At 40.8% G+C, this 19,524-nt stretch overlaps 1 protein-coding gene across 1 annotated transcript in view; it reads left to right on the forward strand.

Moving 5' to 3' along the window:
- Positions 1 to 19,524, forward strand: part of oxct1a (3-oxoacid CoA transferase 1a) — a 62,021-nt gene that overhangs the window by 20,529 nt on the left and 21,968 nt on the right. Inside the window, exons 8-13 of the mRNA XM_033619347.2 lie at positions 6,290 to 6,397; positions 6,741 to 6,855; positions 8,576 to 8,670; positions 9,340 to 9,388; positions 9,838 to 9,910; positions 12,244 to 12,319. Of these exons, the coding sequence (XP_033475238.1) occupies positions 6,290 to 6,397; positions 6,741 to 6,855; positions 8,576 to 8,670; positions 9,340 to 9,388; positions 9,838 to 9,910; positions 12,244 to 12,319 (516 nt within the window). The remainder of the gene's footprint in view (positions 1 to 6,289; positions 6,398 to 6,740; positions 6,856 to 8,575; positions 8,671 to 9,339; positions 9,389 to 9,837; positions 9,911 to 12,243; positions 12,320 to 19,524) is intronic.

A 19,524-nucleotide genomic window follows, 5' to 3' on the forward strand; every position in this document is an offset into this window, starting at 1 on the left:
CCCCCCCCACCCACCCCATGCTCATTTGTATGCATGTAAGGAAAGAAAATGCATCACAATGACACTGGTAGCATTGATACTGTTACCTACATATCCATTTAACAGAGACTATCTTGAAATGCAAGACTACACATCAGTCTATGAATCAGCAAACTTGATAGTGATGGAGGACAATGAAATTCATTTAGAGTAGCCTTATAACAAGTGCACATGCCTAAGAGGTGCGCTCATGAATGAACTCCAGGAAGCCAAAGACTTGATAATGTTAGCAGAGTTACAAAACCAGATAACATGAATTCACTTGTCAATTCTCTGAAACAAAATCTAGGTCGTCTATTTGTCTGTGCATTTCTGTTTTGGCATTGGTGCATAAATTTGTGCACGTAGAGTAAATTCAATTAAATCCATATTGGCGACTGATTAAAGCAGTCGACTGAGTGTAGTCTGTGGGTTTGCAGCTGCTCAGGTTAAGCCTCTTCTGCATTAATTTGAGCTTTTTGAAGATGTAGTCCCATGTTGAGCTGAACAAAAAAGCTAATTGATATTTTGTAAGTAGTGTATCTTAGAGCTTACCTTTTTATGGAGATCGCTGGCGGTGTTTGCCCATCTGCATCGCCAAAAGAAATGTTCCCAAATGAATTGCTCCAATTCATGAAACCCCACTGAGCATCTTTGGTGATGGCATTGACTTGTGTAAGAGTAGGCTGTGTTTTGAAAACACTTAAATTCATGTGTATGCTGACATTTACTGATGGCTAACACTAAAGCCGGTGACAGACTGTAAGGCTGTTTAATAATGTTTAATAATCAACTGTACTGTAGGTCTCTGTATGGGTGGTTGAACAGAGAGGCAGAAAAGGGGAGAGTAGAGATAAAAAGAGATGATGGGAGCCAGTAGAAGGGGATGACAGATTTGCCGAACATATGCAAAATCTGAATGTTTGAAATGGCAAATTTGCATGTGATACGCTCTGACGATAAGTTCAAAGTTCCCTGATGACTGCCTATCATCTGAATCTGAAGCACATTACACGGAGGCTTGTGTGTCCTTTGAAATGTAAACATCACTATTTCAGCAGGGACCGGAGTCTGAAATCCTTATGATACAATGTCCTTTGGTGTGCAGTATGTGTCATTTGAAAAAAATGTATTTTTAGTTCCTCTAATGTTGTCAGGGTTTGCATTGGCTGGCTGTCTCTCATTTTCTGGATACCATAAAGGCTGTCATAGGCGAGGCAAGTTTCCACTGAGAGGAAACAGATTGCTCATGTTGTCAGTATTCTGGGTTAGAGGATAGAGCCGGAGCTGAGCCCCGAAAGTGGCAGCAGAGCGTGGCCAAGTGCCCACATACACAAACACACACGTACGCACACTGGGAGGAAGATAGAGAGGCTATAAATACACAGGGTAATGAGAGTGTGGTGTCGCTGTCATCCTCATGCTCTGTTGCCCGTAGCCACACCATCTCTCTCTCCTGACTGTCGCATCTCGGTACGCGCACGGACGCGCACACAAACAAAACACAGACATGATGGATAATGTGCTCAGGTAGGTCTGCAATTAAAGTATTAGCCAGTGAAGCTTTTACAGGCTGTAATATCTGGGTTTGTCAAGGTGTTATATGAATCAGATTTAAGATTTGAAAAATGGCACTTGAAATTGACAATACTCAGAAATTACGCAGATTTATTAATTTTTTTATGATTTTTGTCAGTTAAATAAATGTATTAACTCCGTCTAAGTAAAATTTGTGCCCTATTAGTGGTAGAGCCCAAAGGCCCTGACACACCAAGCCAGGGGTAGGCTGTTGGTTATTGTTGGGCTGTCAGTGAGCTTCTGTCACCCTAGTTTTTGCAGCATGTCCCGCACCATTGGCACTAGTCATCTCTTATCTGCTTTTAAATGACTGACATAGCACGTTGAATTGGTGCTGGAGATGGCAGAGCCCGTCTGTGGATGATATCACTCTTATTGGCAGTTCCGCTTAATAGGCTCTGTGCACCAGCTCCACTACTTCCTGGAGTGATTTATCAGGTGTGCGGTACACCCAGCACACACCTGATTAATCACTTAATCCAATAGTATAGGACAGGAAATACTCATGCCTACTTCCTTTCAGGAAGTAGTGGAGCTGGTGCACAGAGCCTATTGCACAAGAAGAGAAGCGAAAGTGAGGCAAGTAAACAAATGGCTAAAGTCAGAGGGTGTGAGATAAAAACAAACTTGTTATATTTTATATTAGGTAAGATTATTTCTTAGACATTGAGCTTGTTAGCAGAAACAATTTGTCATTGTTTATTGTTCACGAGCACATGGTAAATATACTTTGTTCTTTCAACATTAGCTTGTGTTGTTAATGTGCTAACTGGCTAACTAGCTTCTTGAATCCGTCCTGTTGGTCTTCCACTTTCCCTTTTTGAATGACGAATACAGACTACCAACGCTTACTAGTACGGAGAGTTGTTTCCTCTTTCGCAGGTGCCGAATGTACCTAGATGGCCGTTGGCCATGGCTGTGGTCTTTGCGGTGTGTTCAGGTGCAACGCTTTGGCCGAGACACAGGCGACACAAGACATCGCAACAATCAGCCTTTGTCACTACTAGTTCTTTGATGTCTGTTTGGTGTGAATGGGCCTGGAGTAGTGATGTCAGTTCCCCCAGTGAAATAGTCAAAAATCCACTGGCTAGATTGAAATAAAATTTTATGTAAATATTCATAGTCCTTTTTAGAAAATAAATATTTGACTTTTGTGACACTTGCAACAACCGTTGCTACCACCAGCAGGCCAGATCTCCACTTGCACACAAATTTGAAGAGCTTACAATGTGTTCAATTAGAAAATAAAAAAATAAGTTCTAGGGAGCAAAAATTTGCTTGGTAAATATAATGTCATTACATGCCCTGGATATTGAAGTTGTTTGTGCACAAGATGCCGATAATAAATGATCTCATTTTAATTGTGTAATGTGGGTATCAATGATCACCTGAGTAAAAAATTTAAATGTTTTTGGTGAAACAACAAAATTCTCCTTCGGCACCACCTTTTTTTTTTATCTAGGAATGCTCTTAAAAGTGTGAAATTACCAATGTTCCTCATTCATTCAGCCCATTGCCTTTGTAATCAGGGATGTAATGAAAACAGTAGCCTCTAGAAGCTGTAAGCTTACTAACAATTTGCTTAAATTAATAGGATTATAATGTGCATACAATCTTAAGACACAAACACTTGGTCCTGTTTGTTCATTTGAAGATTGTCACGTAGGCCAGATGGTCACTGTGAGTGTGATCAGCTCAAATTAATACCTCAGACCACTCAGTGTGTTTGGTACTGAAAGGTTGTGCATCTGAATTCCTGCCCGAAAGCATGCTGGTGTTTTTCCATCTACCGATCATAATTGGTTTTAGTTCCATGTACTTAGAAATGTGGTCTAACTGTAACTGTTTGTTTTTATTTTGGCTGAGCAAACATCAGTGATAAGCGTAGCGCATTTCCAGCATTGTTTAATAACTGTAGAGAAAACACTGTGTGCAGCACCACTGCTGGTGGTTTATTCTAGGAATCTGGTAGCATTGTGATTTAATCAGTTTGAGATTAACAAGATTTGACAAAGCTCACAGCCTAAAAAAGCACAAACCCTCGAAAAAAGGCTTGTTGTGTCCCCCGAGGGCACTTTGATTCCCTCTATCCTCCTGCCAGCTCACTTCATGCCTTGCTCAGCTCTCATTGATGTGAAAATCGTTTTACAGATACAGGAATATCAATGTGTGTGTCTATGCGTGCACCAGTCTGCTCACTCCACACACCTGCTCGTTTGTGCGTGCGCCTGTGTGCTAATTCTTGTGTGTTTTTTATTATTTTATTTTAATGCTTTATCCATCCCCGTCCGTTGAACCTCCTGTCTGAACTGCATCTGAGCACCGGTGCAGGCGGGACATATCACCTAGATGAAAGGAACGGGGGGCTTTTTTATGTACACAGCACATTTAAATTGTATGAGCTTGTTATTGTGCTGTGACTTAGCTTTGGAAGGCTAATTGAAAACCCAGCTGAATATGTGGTTTGGTTGCATTTGTGTAGACCAGCAACGGACATGGAGAAAGCTATCCTGGAAGTGTGATTTTGTTGTTGTTGTTAGTTTTTGATGGACACACTGTTTGACATTTTATGATAGAGGGGACAAAATTGGGTACTGATGCTGTTAATTAAATGAATTCAGCTGCAGTCTTGAAATTCATCCCACCAAATATTTGCAGTGACTCCCTAACCCCCCGCCAGTCTTGCCTGTTTCATCACTGTAACTGTTTCTTAATGTGATGAGCTCAGTCTTGCTTGATGAAGACGTCTATGGAAATCATCACTCTCACAAAAGACAGATCGAGCCCCCAGAGAAAGATGTGGGTGGATGTGTGGGACTGCTGTATCAATTCTCTCGCGCTACCAATCTCATCTCGCACGGCCTCGTTTTCACTGCGGAGCATCAGAGAATCACCATAACCCGACCAATGGTGCCAGAAAAAGAGTCTAAAATCACTCCACAGCCCTGAGTGGCCCGAGCTCGCCACAGACCAAAGCCTGCGTATCCATGACAACGCTAAGATGGGATCCACTCTTAGCCATTGACTCCTCTCAGTCAGCGCTGAGTGCTGAGGGAGGAAGTGGAGATAAGGAGAGATTCAATTCAATTTGCTTTGAACGGCTGCTTGCCCCTCATGTAAATGGAATAAGTAGGTTACACTCTGAGCCGCGCAGGAGTGAAGCACGGAAACGTAAAAAGGGAGGGTGAGGGTGAGAATGATGTTGTCATGGTTAAGTCCCCTTTTGCTCCCTAAAGATGTGATGATAACTCCGGTGCTTGGGTTGCACTCTTTTTTTTTTTTCTTTCCCTTTTTAATTTTGTGTTGTTTCAAGTGCTTTCCCCTCTTGGATACTCAGGATGGAAGAAATTGCGCCTCCTCCCTCTTGAGTCTCTCTTATTTGATAAAGGAAACTCAGTCCACTAAAAAGAATGCCCACTATCCCTTCCCAGATTAGTTTGAGTCTCATATTGGCTTAAAATCTCAGGGGCTACTATGTTTATTATGTAAATACGAACATGACATATGAGTTTTAGGAGCGAGAGGAGGCTAAACTGGGCAGAAAAACTGCGCCGAGCCCACACATGCTGTACAGCCGACCCTGGACACCTGTTTAAGTGGAAGCTGTAGGCTCAGTTTATAGCAGTTCCTAATGTTACCTAAGGAGGAGGGAGCAGGTGCGTTTGTTCTGGGATTTGTATCCCAGTCATGTTGACCCAACTCTGCTTAAATCAATAGCCATTTCCATTTGTGTCTTGTTAGTCAGACAGAAATAACCCCTTATGTACACTCTTTTTCTCTTGCTATGTAAAGGTGGTGCACTTCTGCCGCAAAGTCAGGAATATATTGTTTGGTAGATATCCGAGACACATACCTTTCATAATATGCTGCCATATTAAATGTGATTTAAGTGTTATGAGGGTAGACTATATAAGTGGCCAATGTTATAGCAGCTCCACTGAGATCCAAAAACCAAGCTGAGCTGTGTAAAAGAGTCTTGTGAAATACCTAAAAATAAAGATATGAAGATAAACATTGTTTTCCGTATAGAGGAGTAAAAACTGTTTCTTTTGACCTCTGTGTTTGGTTAGACCGAAATCCCTCCCAACGCCGAAACAGTCTCCTCCACAAACCCCTTCTCTCCATCGCCTTTGATCCCAGGATCAAGCTATGTTCCCTGGGCATGGTTTGTCAGATGATCCTCTTCTGTTTTTAGTCCGCCAAGCTGGCTTTGGGCACACAAACAGCTTTCAATGGACTCGGCGGGGAGTTGTTTAAATGAATAAACGCAACACATTCTCCCACAAATATATTCCCCTGTCTTCCCCGTGAAAGACATGACGGTAGCAGAATTTTTAAACCTGTGAGAACATATTTACTCGTGCGTCACCCTCACTGCTGATTGCAGCTCAATTTAGGATTTAATCAACCAAATGGTAAGCCAAACGTCTGCTGTAAGTAATGGTTAAGCTTTCCCAGTCCTTTTTTCGCCTTTTAAAATTTACCCAAAAAGTTATTTCTTCAGACTAAATGGCAAAACCTTTTCTGGTCTTTATCAGGTAATCTGTTAAATTTCATAGCTGGGTGGGCAGAGGTTATTTTCTGGTAGCACAGTTCCATCAGTGCGTGGTTTCCTTATCTGAACTTTAATCTCAGCGATGGTGAGACATTGCTCAGGTGAAGGTGGAGCTCATCACTTTGTGTCTCTGTGTAGGTGGAGGAGGTGGTGGACGTTGGGACCTTTGCCGAAGAGGACATCCACATACCCAGCATCTATGTCCACAGGGTCGTCAAGGGAGACGGCTACGAAAAAAGGATCGAGGTACAAAACGAGGCCTTTGAGAGCCTGAAATGAATGAAGAGATTATACATACATATCCATTCTCTCTATAGTTTGTGGATTATGTCATTATGTGAGAGTCACTTTATTGAAAATCGTGCTCTAGTCCACAATTGGCTAAATTAATACCAGAATGATTAATCTTGTAACAATACAGTAGAGTGAAAGCCTTTCTGAGCAAGCCATTGTAGCAGGGCTTTGCATTTCCATCATTGTTCAGAAACACACATGCAAGCTCGTATCCATGTGTGTCCTTGTACTCACCCAGAAATAGCCTCTCAACATGCTGTCTCCCTGCTCCTCATATATCTCTGTATGGTTCCAGAAACGCACGGTAAAAAAAAGCCAAGAAGAGAAGCCCAAACCAAAGAAGGACTCTGATATTGTTCGGGAACGGATCATTCGCCGGGCTGCTCTGGAGTTTGAGGATGGGATGTATGGTATCCTTTTTAAGTGAATACAAGCAGTGAGCAAAATGCAAAATCACATTTTTTGCTTTGGTTTTACCACAAGTAAAACCAAAACAAATGTTGGTCAATAGCCACAGAAAATGAGAAAGCTGTGCCTTCCTGTCTTTTCACCACACATAATGAACAGTTACAGCCCTTGCGGCAGCTGATTGCACCGGCAAATTAAGCACATACTGTTTTTGTCAGCATTTCTATTTTGCATGTTATTGTGATGGCATTTGTCCTGCCCCATGAAAGCAGCCCTCGGTTTTTGAGTGGCTGATCTGTGATTAAGCACTCAGTGATTTGTGGACTTATTCACAGTGCCCTATAATTCAGCATGACATATTTGGTGTCCTGGAAATATTAAGACTTCATAAATCTGTGTGTATGAGCATTTTTCACACAACAAATCTTTCAAACTTATTCACACAACACAACTGTTATGATGAGCACCCAAAGACGCCAATGTGGTTGAGCAGTGTATGGTTTTCTGTCAAAGCAGCTTTCAACATGATACTGTATGTTTCTCTTCATCTTAAAAGGACAGTTCACCCCAGAGTCAAAAAATACATATTTTTCCTTTTATCTGTAGTGCAGTTTATCAGTCTACATTGTTTTGGTTTGAGTTGCTGAGAGTTAAAGATATGGCCGTAGAGATGTCTGCCTTCTCTAGAATATAATGGAACTAGATGGCTCTCAACTTGTGGTGTTCAAAGTGCCAAAAAAACACCTTTGAAAAACTCAACAGCAATGTCTCTTTCCAGAAATCATGACCTAATTACTCAAGATAAACCACAGTTCTTGTTGTGAGTACATTCATTTAGGAACTCTTTTCTGTCTACTGAACTACACCTGCTAACTGTATCCCTGCACAGAAGGAGGTGTGCATCTACTGCTAGCTCACCTAGCACCACCGAGCAAGCTAACAGTACAGCTCAGCTGAGGAGGACACCTGGATGTCATTAATGTGTACATCTTGTGCTGTGACAATCAGTCTCTCATCCATGAGTGATGCACGCCTCCTTGTGCGTGGTGATTCGGTTGATGGGTGTAGTTCAGTAGAATGAAAATGGTTCCTATATGAAATTAATTTCAAAAATTCAACAGCAATGTCTCTTTCCAGGAATCGCAACCTGGTTACTGAAGATAATCCACAGACCTTGTTGTGAGCAGTTTCATGTAGGAACTATTTTCTGTCTACTGAACTACACCCAGCAACCGTCTCACCGCACAGAAGGAAACAGTTGTGCTGTACTGTTAGCTTGCTCAGTGGTGCTATGTGAGCTAGCAGTAGATGCACACCTCCTTCTGCGCAGGGATACGGTAGACGGATGTTGCACAAACAGAAAGTAGTTCCTACATGAAACTGCTCACAACAAGGTCTGTGGATTATCTTGAGTAACCAGGTCATGATTTCTGGAACGAGACATTGCTGTTGAGTTTTTCCAAATGTATTTTTTTAAGCTCTGAGCATCACAAGCTGAGCGCCATCTAGTTACATTAAATTCAAGAGAAGGCAGACATCGCTACAGCCGATACCTCCAACACTCTGCAACTCGCACCAAAACAATCTAAACTGATAAACAGCACTACAAGTAACAGGAAAAATATGTTTTTTTTATTTTGGGGGAACTGTCCCTTTAATATCTGAACTCCACTGCAGGATTTCAAATGTAATAGTCACCATCCTTAACAAAGAACCAATCAGCCAACCTCGGTATTGGTATTCCCATGCTGGCCAGCAACTTCATAAAGCCAGACATCACAGTACACCTCCAAAGTGAAAATGGAATTCTGGGACTGGTAAGACTCCTACAAAGAGCTTTCTTCCCACTCAGGCTTCAGCACTTTTATTCTCAACGAAACAAGATAATGAGTAGCAGCATATTTTCTGTCCTGTGTGTAGACGCTCGTTTAAAGCAGCAGTAAACGTTTTTTTAAATGAATTGTGCTCTCAGCATGTAGCAAGATGAATAGCCACTCATTTGAGCAGTATCACTCCTAGTTTGGGCCCTCAGTTAAAATATGCTGGGTTTTGTTATGTAACAGATTGTGGCAGTTTGACACTTTCTCATACATTTTTCTTTCTCAAAATCATTATTTGCTGGCTGAGCCTTTCAACAAAGGCTGCTGCTGCTGCTGCTGCTGCTATGGAGTGACTTTCCAATCAGCTGTGTTGACAGGAGAATGTAGGCGCCTATGCTAATGCCTTATTTGTCAATGTTTCTTTTAATTACGAGTGCCGGGTTTAAGAGATACCTCTCCTCTCCTCTCCTCTCCTCTCCTCTCCTCTCCTCTCCTCAAAAGGACTGCTCCCTTTGTTGAGCACAGAGAAAATCAATGTCTCATCAAATCACAGAAATGTGATTGTGTCTGTCCCTCCCTTGAAAGATCATGGCTGATGAGGCATGTGTGAGTGTATGTGTGGCTGCCCGCCTGTGCGCACATTCATGTGTATCTCTCTGTGCATAGGGCCCGTACCCCACTGAGGATGAAGTGGATGCAGACCTGATTAACGCTGGTGAGGGTCATCCTCCTAATCAATATCCCCAATGATAAATTCATGTTCTTAATAGATAAAAAGATGTGAAAACATAAGCCTGATAAAATTAAGAATGGATTAAAAGAGCTTTTCAGCTAAAACAGGACTTCTCTTTTCCTGATTTCCTTAATTATACACACACTAAAAATGCTAAATAAAATAGATTCTCTTTAAAAATCATTTAATATTTTATTCAAATGCATTTTTAAAGTGATATTAACATCTGACACCTCTGGTTTCAATCAATACTTAGTTGATGCACATTTTTTTCAGTTATCCATTCACTGATTTTGTGTATTTCTTTAAATTATCTCTGTAAACTGTGTTGCTTTTAGATAAATGTGTTGTTAACTTCGCTTTGACAAATGAATCCCAGTGTTTTGTTTGGTTAAAAAGAAAAAGAGTGATGTCATATGTGTGTTCTGCAGGGAAGGAGACTGTCACTGTGCTCCCAGGGGCTGCCTATTTCTCCAGCGATGAGTCATTTGCCATGATCCGGGGGTAAGGCTATAACACATAAGCTTTGAGAATGTATTTGCTGACTCAAAGTTAGATGTGTCCGACTTTTCTGGGTTTGCACAGTTCATTAATCCTACAAGTCACTTCTTTGAACTTTGCAGTTCAGTTTGTGAGAAAAACAAAACAACAACACACCTGTTAATATTTTCTCAGCAAATTTCCCCTTAATTCAATAGTTTTTCACCTGCACCATAAGCCAGGTAGAATCATTGGATTTGACCACAGGACATCGACACTGGATATTAACAAACAGCCACTGTCACCAGCACAACTAGACAGCAGCCTTGCCAATATTCCCAAGGTCCCTGGTTCTTATTGATTTGCCAGCTGTCTGAGATTGCCCACCCGCACACCCTGCAGCATCACTTCTGTTTGTCCACCCAGTGGAAATCCAATAGTGCTCATAAATAGCGCTGTCCAGCCACATTGGCAGAGACCAAACGGAACCAGGTGTGTGGTGTGCATTGGTGTCTGTGTCTGCTGGTGTGTGACCACAGTTAAGAGCCCAGAGATGCTGAGAAAGAATAACGCAACATATGGTGGATTGTGAGCCATCTTGCCTCAAATACCACCCCAGCTACATCTTGTATTGGGATTACATTTAGACTTGTATGTCTTTATCACAAACCTTAATCACTGCTTAGTCTTCTTAAGTGTTGTATTTGGCCTCACACCTGTTAAGTGTTGCCACATTCAATGGAGAAATAATAAGGAAATTAAAGGAATGCTTCACCCAAAGAATGATCATTTGTATATCAGTTTCTCACCACATGTTACCTTGAATTGGTTCATGAGTTGTGTTTGAGTTTATGGAAGGTTTACATATAGGTTTGCTTTATGGGCCCCTTTTATTCCAATTCATCAGGCCTTTTACCATTTTTGGATTCGCCATTTACTATGAAGTTTTCTTCATGAATACAAGAGGTGAGTGATTAATACTAGGGCTGCCCCCTAATAGTCGACCAAATGTTAGTCGACCAGAAAGGTCATTAGTCGGCAAGATTTCATTGGTCGCTTAGTCACAGAAAAAACAAACAAACGTGAAACTCTATTAGGAGCTGCGCCTTGTCAAAATAAATCAAAACTTATATGACTGGATCATGTGGGAATTTAATTTGAAAGGACAGACACAGGAAGTGACCACGCTCAGCAGTCAGACAGGAGTCATGTTAATTTCCAGGGCTGGTACCTGTGGTTATTCCACAGGCTAGTTAATAACATGTCGGGCAAGAAATCCAAAGTGTGGGATCATTTTGAGAAGGTGAAGGACGAACCCAAGTGATATGTAAACTCATCTTCATTGGTCGACTACAAACATGACATATCATCTGAAACATGTCAGTAGCTACATGCCCATTAGCCACTTAACACAATCATTACTGCTTTGCTGACAGCGTCATTAACAGGCGGCTCGCTCAGTGTGTGACGTGCACTTGTAGATAAAATATAGGCCTATATTAATGAAGGTTCATTAGTACGGTTTTGTATTTCTCAGTAATGTAGCACAGTGTTAACAATGTTACTGATACTATTCTTTCTCACACTTTCAACTCTAACCATTGTGTTGCCCCGCCCAAAATATATCATTTAATAATATATTAACATCATAAACATGCGGTGACGACTATTTGTTGACTCGGAAAATTCTTAGTCGGGGGCAGGCCCTAATTATTACACAAACTATGTTATTGTTGGGGGAAATATTCCTTTAGGATACTTACAAGTTTACTGTAGACAGCAGTGCCATAGGTCCTGGTTTAAATCTTTGCAACTTAAGCATCATAACAATGCTCCTACCTGCTCTATATGGACTGTTGGATTCCTCACTTTGGACTTTGGACTCCTTTTTTTTTAGGAGAAACAGGAAAAAAAGGAAATAAATAACTTGCCCACAGAATCAGGCTTTAATTTATTCTGATAATACAGTGCATTTATATGTAACAGGCATTTAATGTGGCGGCTGGAGCAGATAAGACCTTAAAACCAGCAGAAACAAATTATGCAAAATACAAATTATATTATAGAAACAGATTAGTTCTAAGAAGATACAGTCGTTAGAAAATACATGAAAATACCAGCGTTTTACTGATAACAAATTCTGCTATAGTGAAGACATTTGTTTGTGAGAATCCATCCTATCGTCAAGTGTGTGTGTGTGTTGTGTTTGCATTGTTTGTCTTGTCACAAACAAACAGGGTAAATGTAGCAAAAATATATGCTTTTTCTGTTGGTGAGTGGACTTCACGAGTGAGTTCATAAGATGAAGTGACTCTGAAGTTGACAGCTGTCTTCTTCTATTGTGTCATTCTCTTCAGGGGTCACATCAACCTGACAATGCTGGGAGCCATGCAGGTGTCAAAACATGGAGACCTAGCCAACTGGATGATCCCAGTAAGTTTGGTTTTGATGACACACATCTATTACCTTTGTTCCAAATTCATTCATTCATTCATTCATTTCTGCCCCGTCTGCTGGGGGTCAACACACTAACATCGGTACAATAGGCATGCTTCAACTGCTGCTTCGTGAAGCTAATAATCGTCTGTTTTTGAGTTTATGTCCGAGACTAAGGCTTGTGGTGCTCTTCTGTTGGGTTGTGTAATATTTTACTGGTAAACATGTTGTGTCCTTGTGTCTACATAGTTCTACTTTTTTGTACTCAGTCTTTATCTCACAGGTCAGAAACTCTGAATGTTTCAGTAGTGTTAAATACTTGAGTTTTTTTAAAATTTATTTTATCACCCAGAACATTTTAATATTTATGCGACTGTCAGCCAATAATGCACTTGACTTAAGGCTTTACAGTCGTGAAGATCAAGTTTTTAAACTCGTTGACACATCCATATGTTCTTTTTATATGCTATGAGACATACCGAGTAAAATAAGTGGTCAACACCATGGCTGAGTATTTCTGCCTTGGAACTGCAGCTTACCACTGATAGGAAGGTTTACATTAGCAGCACATCATTAGCTGCTTGATAATGTAGTCAAGCTGAAGGCTAATGATATCAAACCAGTAAGGCTGCCCCCCGACTAAGAATTTTCCTTGTCGATCAATAGTCATCATTTAGGGCCATTAGTCGACTTCTCGCCCGCATGTTTACGATATTAACCTAATTATTAAATGATATATTTTGGGCGGGGCAACACAATGGTTTGAGTTGAAGGTGTGAGAAAGAATAGTATCAGTAACATTGTTAACACTGTGCTACATTACAGAAAAATACAAAACCGTATTAATGAACCTTCATTAATATAGGCCTATATTTTATCTACAAGTGCACGTCACACACTGAGCGAGCCGCCTGTTAATGACACTGTCGGCAAAGCAGTAATGATTGTGCTAAGTGGCTAATGGGCATGTAGCTACTTCCATGTGTCAGATGATACGTCATGTTTGTAGTCGACCAATGAAGATGAGTTTACATATCACCTTGGGTTCGTCCTTCACCTTCTCAAAATGATCCCACACTTTGGATTTCCTGCCCAACATGTTATTAACTAGCCTGTGGAATAACCGCAGGTACCAGCCCTGGAAATTAGCCCGACTCCTGTCTGACTGCTGAGTGTGGCCACTTCCTGTGTCTGTCCTTTCAAATTAAATTCTCACATGGTCCAGTCATATAAGTTTGATTTATTTTGACAAGGCGCAGCTCCTAATAGAGTTTCACGTTTGTTTGTGTTTTGTTTTTCTGCGATGAAGTGACCAATGAAATCTTGCCAACTAATGACCTTTCTGGATAGAGATAGAGATGGGGACCAATTTGGATATTAATTGATCCACCCAAACTAAATGAAGCAAAGGTATACACTCGCATCTAGGCCATTTTTTTAATTGAAAGAAAACTTTAAATATGTAATTTTAATGAACACCCGTGCATTTTTAGGAGTTAATGCCCGGAGAGGAACTTTTAGGAGAACTATGTTCATTATTTCTGATTTGTCTGTCACATAAAATTGGTCAAAAATCTTCCCTAAAGTGGAACGTTACATCTTCAAATTGCTTGTTTGGTTCGACCATCAGCCCAAAACCCAGAGATATTTAGTTTGGTGGTATATTATCCAGCCTTAGACAGTTTAGACTCTTGTTTATTTTATGCACGGTGACCTTCAGCATTACTCATAAAGAGAGATGTCTTGGCTGAAACCAGTGCTGCCTTCAAATGGGGTTGTGTTTACTGCGTTCTGGAGAAGAGTCCGTATGAATGCTTCCCTCTTGTGGTATTCACAATCTCTTTGACATTTTAAGAAATTGTGGATGACATGGAAGTTCATTTTCTGGTGGATAATAAGTTGATATTTTGTAATTCAGTCATATAGGGTTGTTCTTAGTAATCTCATGTCTAAGGAATGAATTCGAATTCGAATGAATTCGTATTCGGAATTCGTAGTCATATGTCTGTTCACATTTCCCACAGCCTTGTGTTTTTCCTCTGTCCTTTGCATTTCCTGAATTATGTTACCCACTCAGGTGCTAAATTGTTAGCTTCGGTGGCTTCTTTTGGCATCCATGTTGCCATCGCCTAGCAGCGGTCTCCTCACAACTTAAACACTTGAACAACAAGTATATATTGTGTACACTACTTCCCATGCTGTAACCGCAAGCTTACGAGTACCATTAGAAGGCAGCACAATTCACAAATGTGCACCCTTGGTTGTTGTTATTCAATAGCACGGAGATATGCTCATCACAGGACCGAGGGGAAAAGGGTTGTTTGCGAGCGCCGCAGATTAATTGGTGGTTGACATTATTGCCGGATTTTGCATCAGGTCAATTGGTCTTAAGTCCACATCGGCCACAGTCGTCCTCTGTGATTACTAAGGTCAAGAACCCATTAAAAGACTGCTCACAATGTGGGAGGGCTCAGCCAGAAATGCCCCCTGGCAAGCAGCTGTTTCTGCTTGACTGAAGTGTACATGCAAGGTTGCTTCAGCCAGAGCAACATTTTATAGATGCGTCTCCTCTGAGCAGCCAAGTGGATGCAGAGTGTTGAAGATGTTTACATGTGAAGACCTTAAGAATAAAACACTTAAAGTTAAATGTGATATATTTAAAGCAGCACCGTGCAGAAGAATACTGTTGTTGTTGATGATCGCTAAATTTCACAGTGTTATTTATTTTCTGTTTACCTCTCCAGTTGTCCTTGTTTGTCCATGGTAATTGCTAATTAACTGGTGCTTGATTAAACACATGTAGATATTGAAGGCCTGCAGTGGAGCCGTTATTTAGAAGCAGGGAGTTTATCTTGTTTGGCCATTCCAGTGTCGGACAGTTTGAACAGCAGAATAATGCAGCAGCACAGACACAAATACTGCTGTCCTCACCTACACATTCAATCTTCATTATCCCCTCTTTTGAAAGGATTGATGAAGAGAATTACGTTTCCCACCTTCTGGGATAATGAAAATTATTCACTATCCAAAGATGGGTACATAGCGTGAAATTGGAAATGTTTTACGTAGGAGTCGGGGACGCAGTACTCTCAGCGTGATTATGTTGATTTTGAACGCTTTAAATATGCAAAATGCAGATGAACATTTTCCAGTTGAGGGCTTTGAAATGCTTTTACATCTCTACCCAGCCTGAAACATCTGGGAAAACAATAGATGGAGAGAATGGGGTAATAGAATAAAGGATGGTATTTTGGATTTAGTGTGCTATTTTATCATTTCACTGCTGGAGCTTTATCAAGCTGTCTTAAAGGTAGGGGTCTCGTAGACACTGATGTTTCCTGTCATGAGTACCTCCTCGCAGATTTCTCAGCCACACGCTGTTTTTTTAAAATGAGAACCAAATTTGACTTTTACTAATTTTGACTGCCTGAGCAGCGCTACTTGAGTCTTCACTCAGGGAATCTACAGATATAAATGAAGGAACACTGAACATAATCAAGTTGACCAAAGCAATAAAAACATATCCGGTCAACTCAAATACAGCTGTGAATTTTATAAAACACAATTAATTTTGATGGGTGTTGACTTTAAAGTGAGAAAACAAGCGCTACATCAGAAATATATTCCAAAACCCTGGAGGCTCAGTATAAGTGCAGCTCAAGTGCTGCAATAGCTCGAGCTACTGACTATTAAAATGCCGTTCCTCGCTCAAGTGCTCATGATAAAGCCTGATGACAGTTTTAATGAAGGAGCTGCTCGAGAGCATAGTGCCTTTTTTTTTTTTTTCTCTTTTCTCCAAACGTCAGTGTCTTTCCTGCTGTATTAGAAACAAATGTACCTGGACACAGCAGCTCATCATTATACATGTCATATTTGGTATTCGTAGTAGCACAAAACTGTTAGTGGCTGTTTGTGTAAAATTTTAAATGTTTAGTTTTTGCTCTCCCATGTATGTGACAAGTGTAGATTACACCGTATTCACAAGTTACACACTGTAAATAGTTATGTTTCCCAGTTACTTCGTGACCATTGTCCTCCTGTCAGTCCCGTCTCTCCCTCTGATTCTTGTCATTAGTTGTCTGGGTAACGAAGGCCTGTAGCAGGCAGTCGCTATGTTATTAAATAGAGAGCCATTTGTATCAGACAGCGGAGATTGTCAGAGAATTTGTGGGGGAGAGAAAGGAAGCCAGTTGGTAAGTGGGAACACTTGGATTGTGAAGGGGGTCATTTTCTGTGGTGTTTCTGTCACTGACTGGAAAGTGAACACTTGCGCATCAAATGAGGAAATCGTATTCTGTTGTCATGGCAACACACAAAAAAATATCAAGCAAAACCCCCAAGCCTAGTAAGACAAATACAGTGTTAGTCAAAGTATATGTTTGCCATGATGCTTTTCTCATTGATAAGTGCCACAGCAGCATTTGGAACTCCAGTCCACCGCTGTATGTCATCAAACAATCTACTTTTGAGTCCTTTTGACTGATAATTACTGCGGCCCTGTGAGCTCAGTGCACTGCAGATAGACACAACACAATATGAAGAAACATCTTCACCAACTTGACAACATGTACAGCATTTAAAGAACATTCACCAGCTTGACGATGTACAAACATCAATTTGATGACACAAAAACATTAATTTGACACATGCAGAAATTAGAAAAGGCGCTGCAAGGGACTCACAACAGAAACTTGTGTCCAAGGGACACTAAAAAGTGTTGCACATAAGCAACAGCCAAGTTAGATTAACAGCAGATCTGCAGTAATATGAATCATGTGATCACACATTCATTTATGTGTGGCAGCCTGCCACGGTAAAAACATCTGCCACCACAAGTAGATTTTCTATTTTAGGAGCACTATCGGAATATATAACCATTCTCTTATTGATAGCACCACACTGTTGGAGCGCAGAGAGCACTGAGGGCAGAGACGAAGCAGCAGAATGTCAGGTGTATTGGCAGTGAAACTTTACCATTCATTCTGCTGGGTCTAAAAGTTTGCATTCACCCGCAGCAGCTGCTTGTCTCATCCATGGATCTAATCTGATCAGCTGTGAACAGATCGACAGATCAATAATGCATCCCACGAGTCACAAACTGCTGCTGAGAGCTCTGCCCCTCCTGTGTTCACGGACCCACAAAAACCTCTGAATTTAGAGTCGGGACACAGAATGACACAGAGGAGCACACAGGCATTTAAAAGGAAAAAAGGAAAAGGAAGTTTGCTGTCGTCCTCCCCGTCGTCACCTACTGCCACACGTACAATCAATTTCTGTGGGAAACACTGATGTTAAAATAAGCTTTTTTTAAAAAGCATACAGTGTGGTTTTCCAACACCATTTGACATATGTCAAGTTTTATTACTTTACAAAGCAGGATTTATACTTGTGCGTCAGCTCTATGCAGAGCCTATGCCATAGCCTACGCATGTGGTCTACGCAGTTGTGAGCTTTTATACTTGTGTGGTGGTGTGTCTGTGTCATTCTGCAGTTACACCTCCAAAACACCAGTCTGCAGCAGGATTTCTGTGAAGTGCTGTAAAGTTTAGTTGATTCAAGACATGCCCAAAACACACATTAAACATGGCTTAATAGAGACCACACACAAATCGGCTTCACTATAACTCGCAGCACATTTTCCCCACAAATACAACATGCTAATGTTTTTAGCACAAGTCTGTGGCATTTTACATTGTATAAATTAGCCTAGCAGCTAATGGATTTTCCTCTCCTCATATGAAGCCACGGACAACAGCAACATTTAACAACGGCAACATTACAAAATTAGACTCCATTACAACTCACAAGCTATACAGATAAAACAATTGTCTTATACTAAACATGTTTTCCAAACAAATACAACATGCTAATGTTTTTAGCACAAGCCTATGGCATTTTACATTGTATAAATTAGCCTAGGCTTTATTGTCTTCACAATTTATTGTTTCTTATTTGTGAAATGAAAGTAAATAAAAGCTTTGTTTCCACCGAGGGAAAAGGATTCAGCTTACAAAAATAGACAGGAGGTCTGCATCGCTGCGACATGTAGTTAAACTTCTTGGGAGGTGCACATCAGGCTACGGTGTAGGGTACGGCACAGGCTCTGTCGACACAGAGCCTACACCGTAGGTACGGTGTGTACATTCAACGCAGAAATATTAATCCCTCTTAAATCAAAACCATGGCCAGAGCAAGCATGTCCCAGCTGTGTACATCACATTTAAGTGTCCCCTGGAAACAGTTTCCATTGTGTTGTGAGTATCTTCAGTGCTTAGCCTAAATGCTGTGCATGTAACGTGAAATTGTTTTCTTGTGTCATCAAGTTGTTTTCTCCTCAAGTTGATGTTCCTGCTTGTGGTCAAGTAGAGTTTTTCGTGTCGTTAAATTGATGAATGTTTTCTGAATAGTGCGCATGTGTCGTCAAGTTGGTGAAGATGTTTCTTCATTTGTATGTGTGGTGTCAGTTTGCAGTGCGTAGAGTTCTCAGAGCCACCGTAGATAATGAACAAAAAGAATTTAAGTTTTCTAAATGTTCCCTCTCTGCATAAGACATAGGCACTCCGTGCAAAAAAGTCAGACTTTGAATTGCTACACTTGTTGCCCCATTTTCCTGGAGAGATGGACCAACAGTGTTATGTATACAGAAAACCACAGTATGAAAGCATGCTTACTCTTATAAAGGGCTATAAATAACCCTAGTTGTGTGGCACACTGAGAAAACCTTTTTGGTTGAGTGGGACTGACTGTCATTGTCTCTTGGCTCACATGTTATGATAGGTGTCATCTTAGCGGAGCTTTAACTTGAGAAGTCTTGTGTTATCTGGGTTCTGCACCAGTGATACTGCCTCCTGCAGTCCCCCACATTATCTCTCACTGTTAAAGCCATTATATGAATGGATGTTCTTAAACGCCTTTTTAATTAGCATATGTGTAGGCTACTGTATATGCGCCTCTGGCAGGGATTCATTTCAGAGAAATAGTTCAAAAAGCCAGTGAAAAAGTAAAATAGATGTTTTGTGGGAAATAAAAGTAACAGCAGTGGAAACAAGTGCAAGGAGGTTTTCTCATTACTGGTGCTAATGTGAAACAGTGAAATAAAGGACCACAAAATTAACAGTGAAGTGCCTTTGTTGTCACGGAGGGTATTTTGCACATCTGAATAGAATGAGGTCTTCTGTAATACGTTATGCAACAGTACAACA

This window comes from Epinephelus lanceolatus, chromosome 9, assembly GCF_041903045.1.
Source record: "Epinephelus lanceolatus isolate andai-2023 chromosome 9, ASM4190304v1, whole genome shotgun sequence".
Lineage (NCBI taxonomy): Eukaryota > Metazoa > Chordata > Actinopteri > Perciformes > Serranidae > Epinephelus > Epinephelus lanceolatus.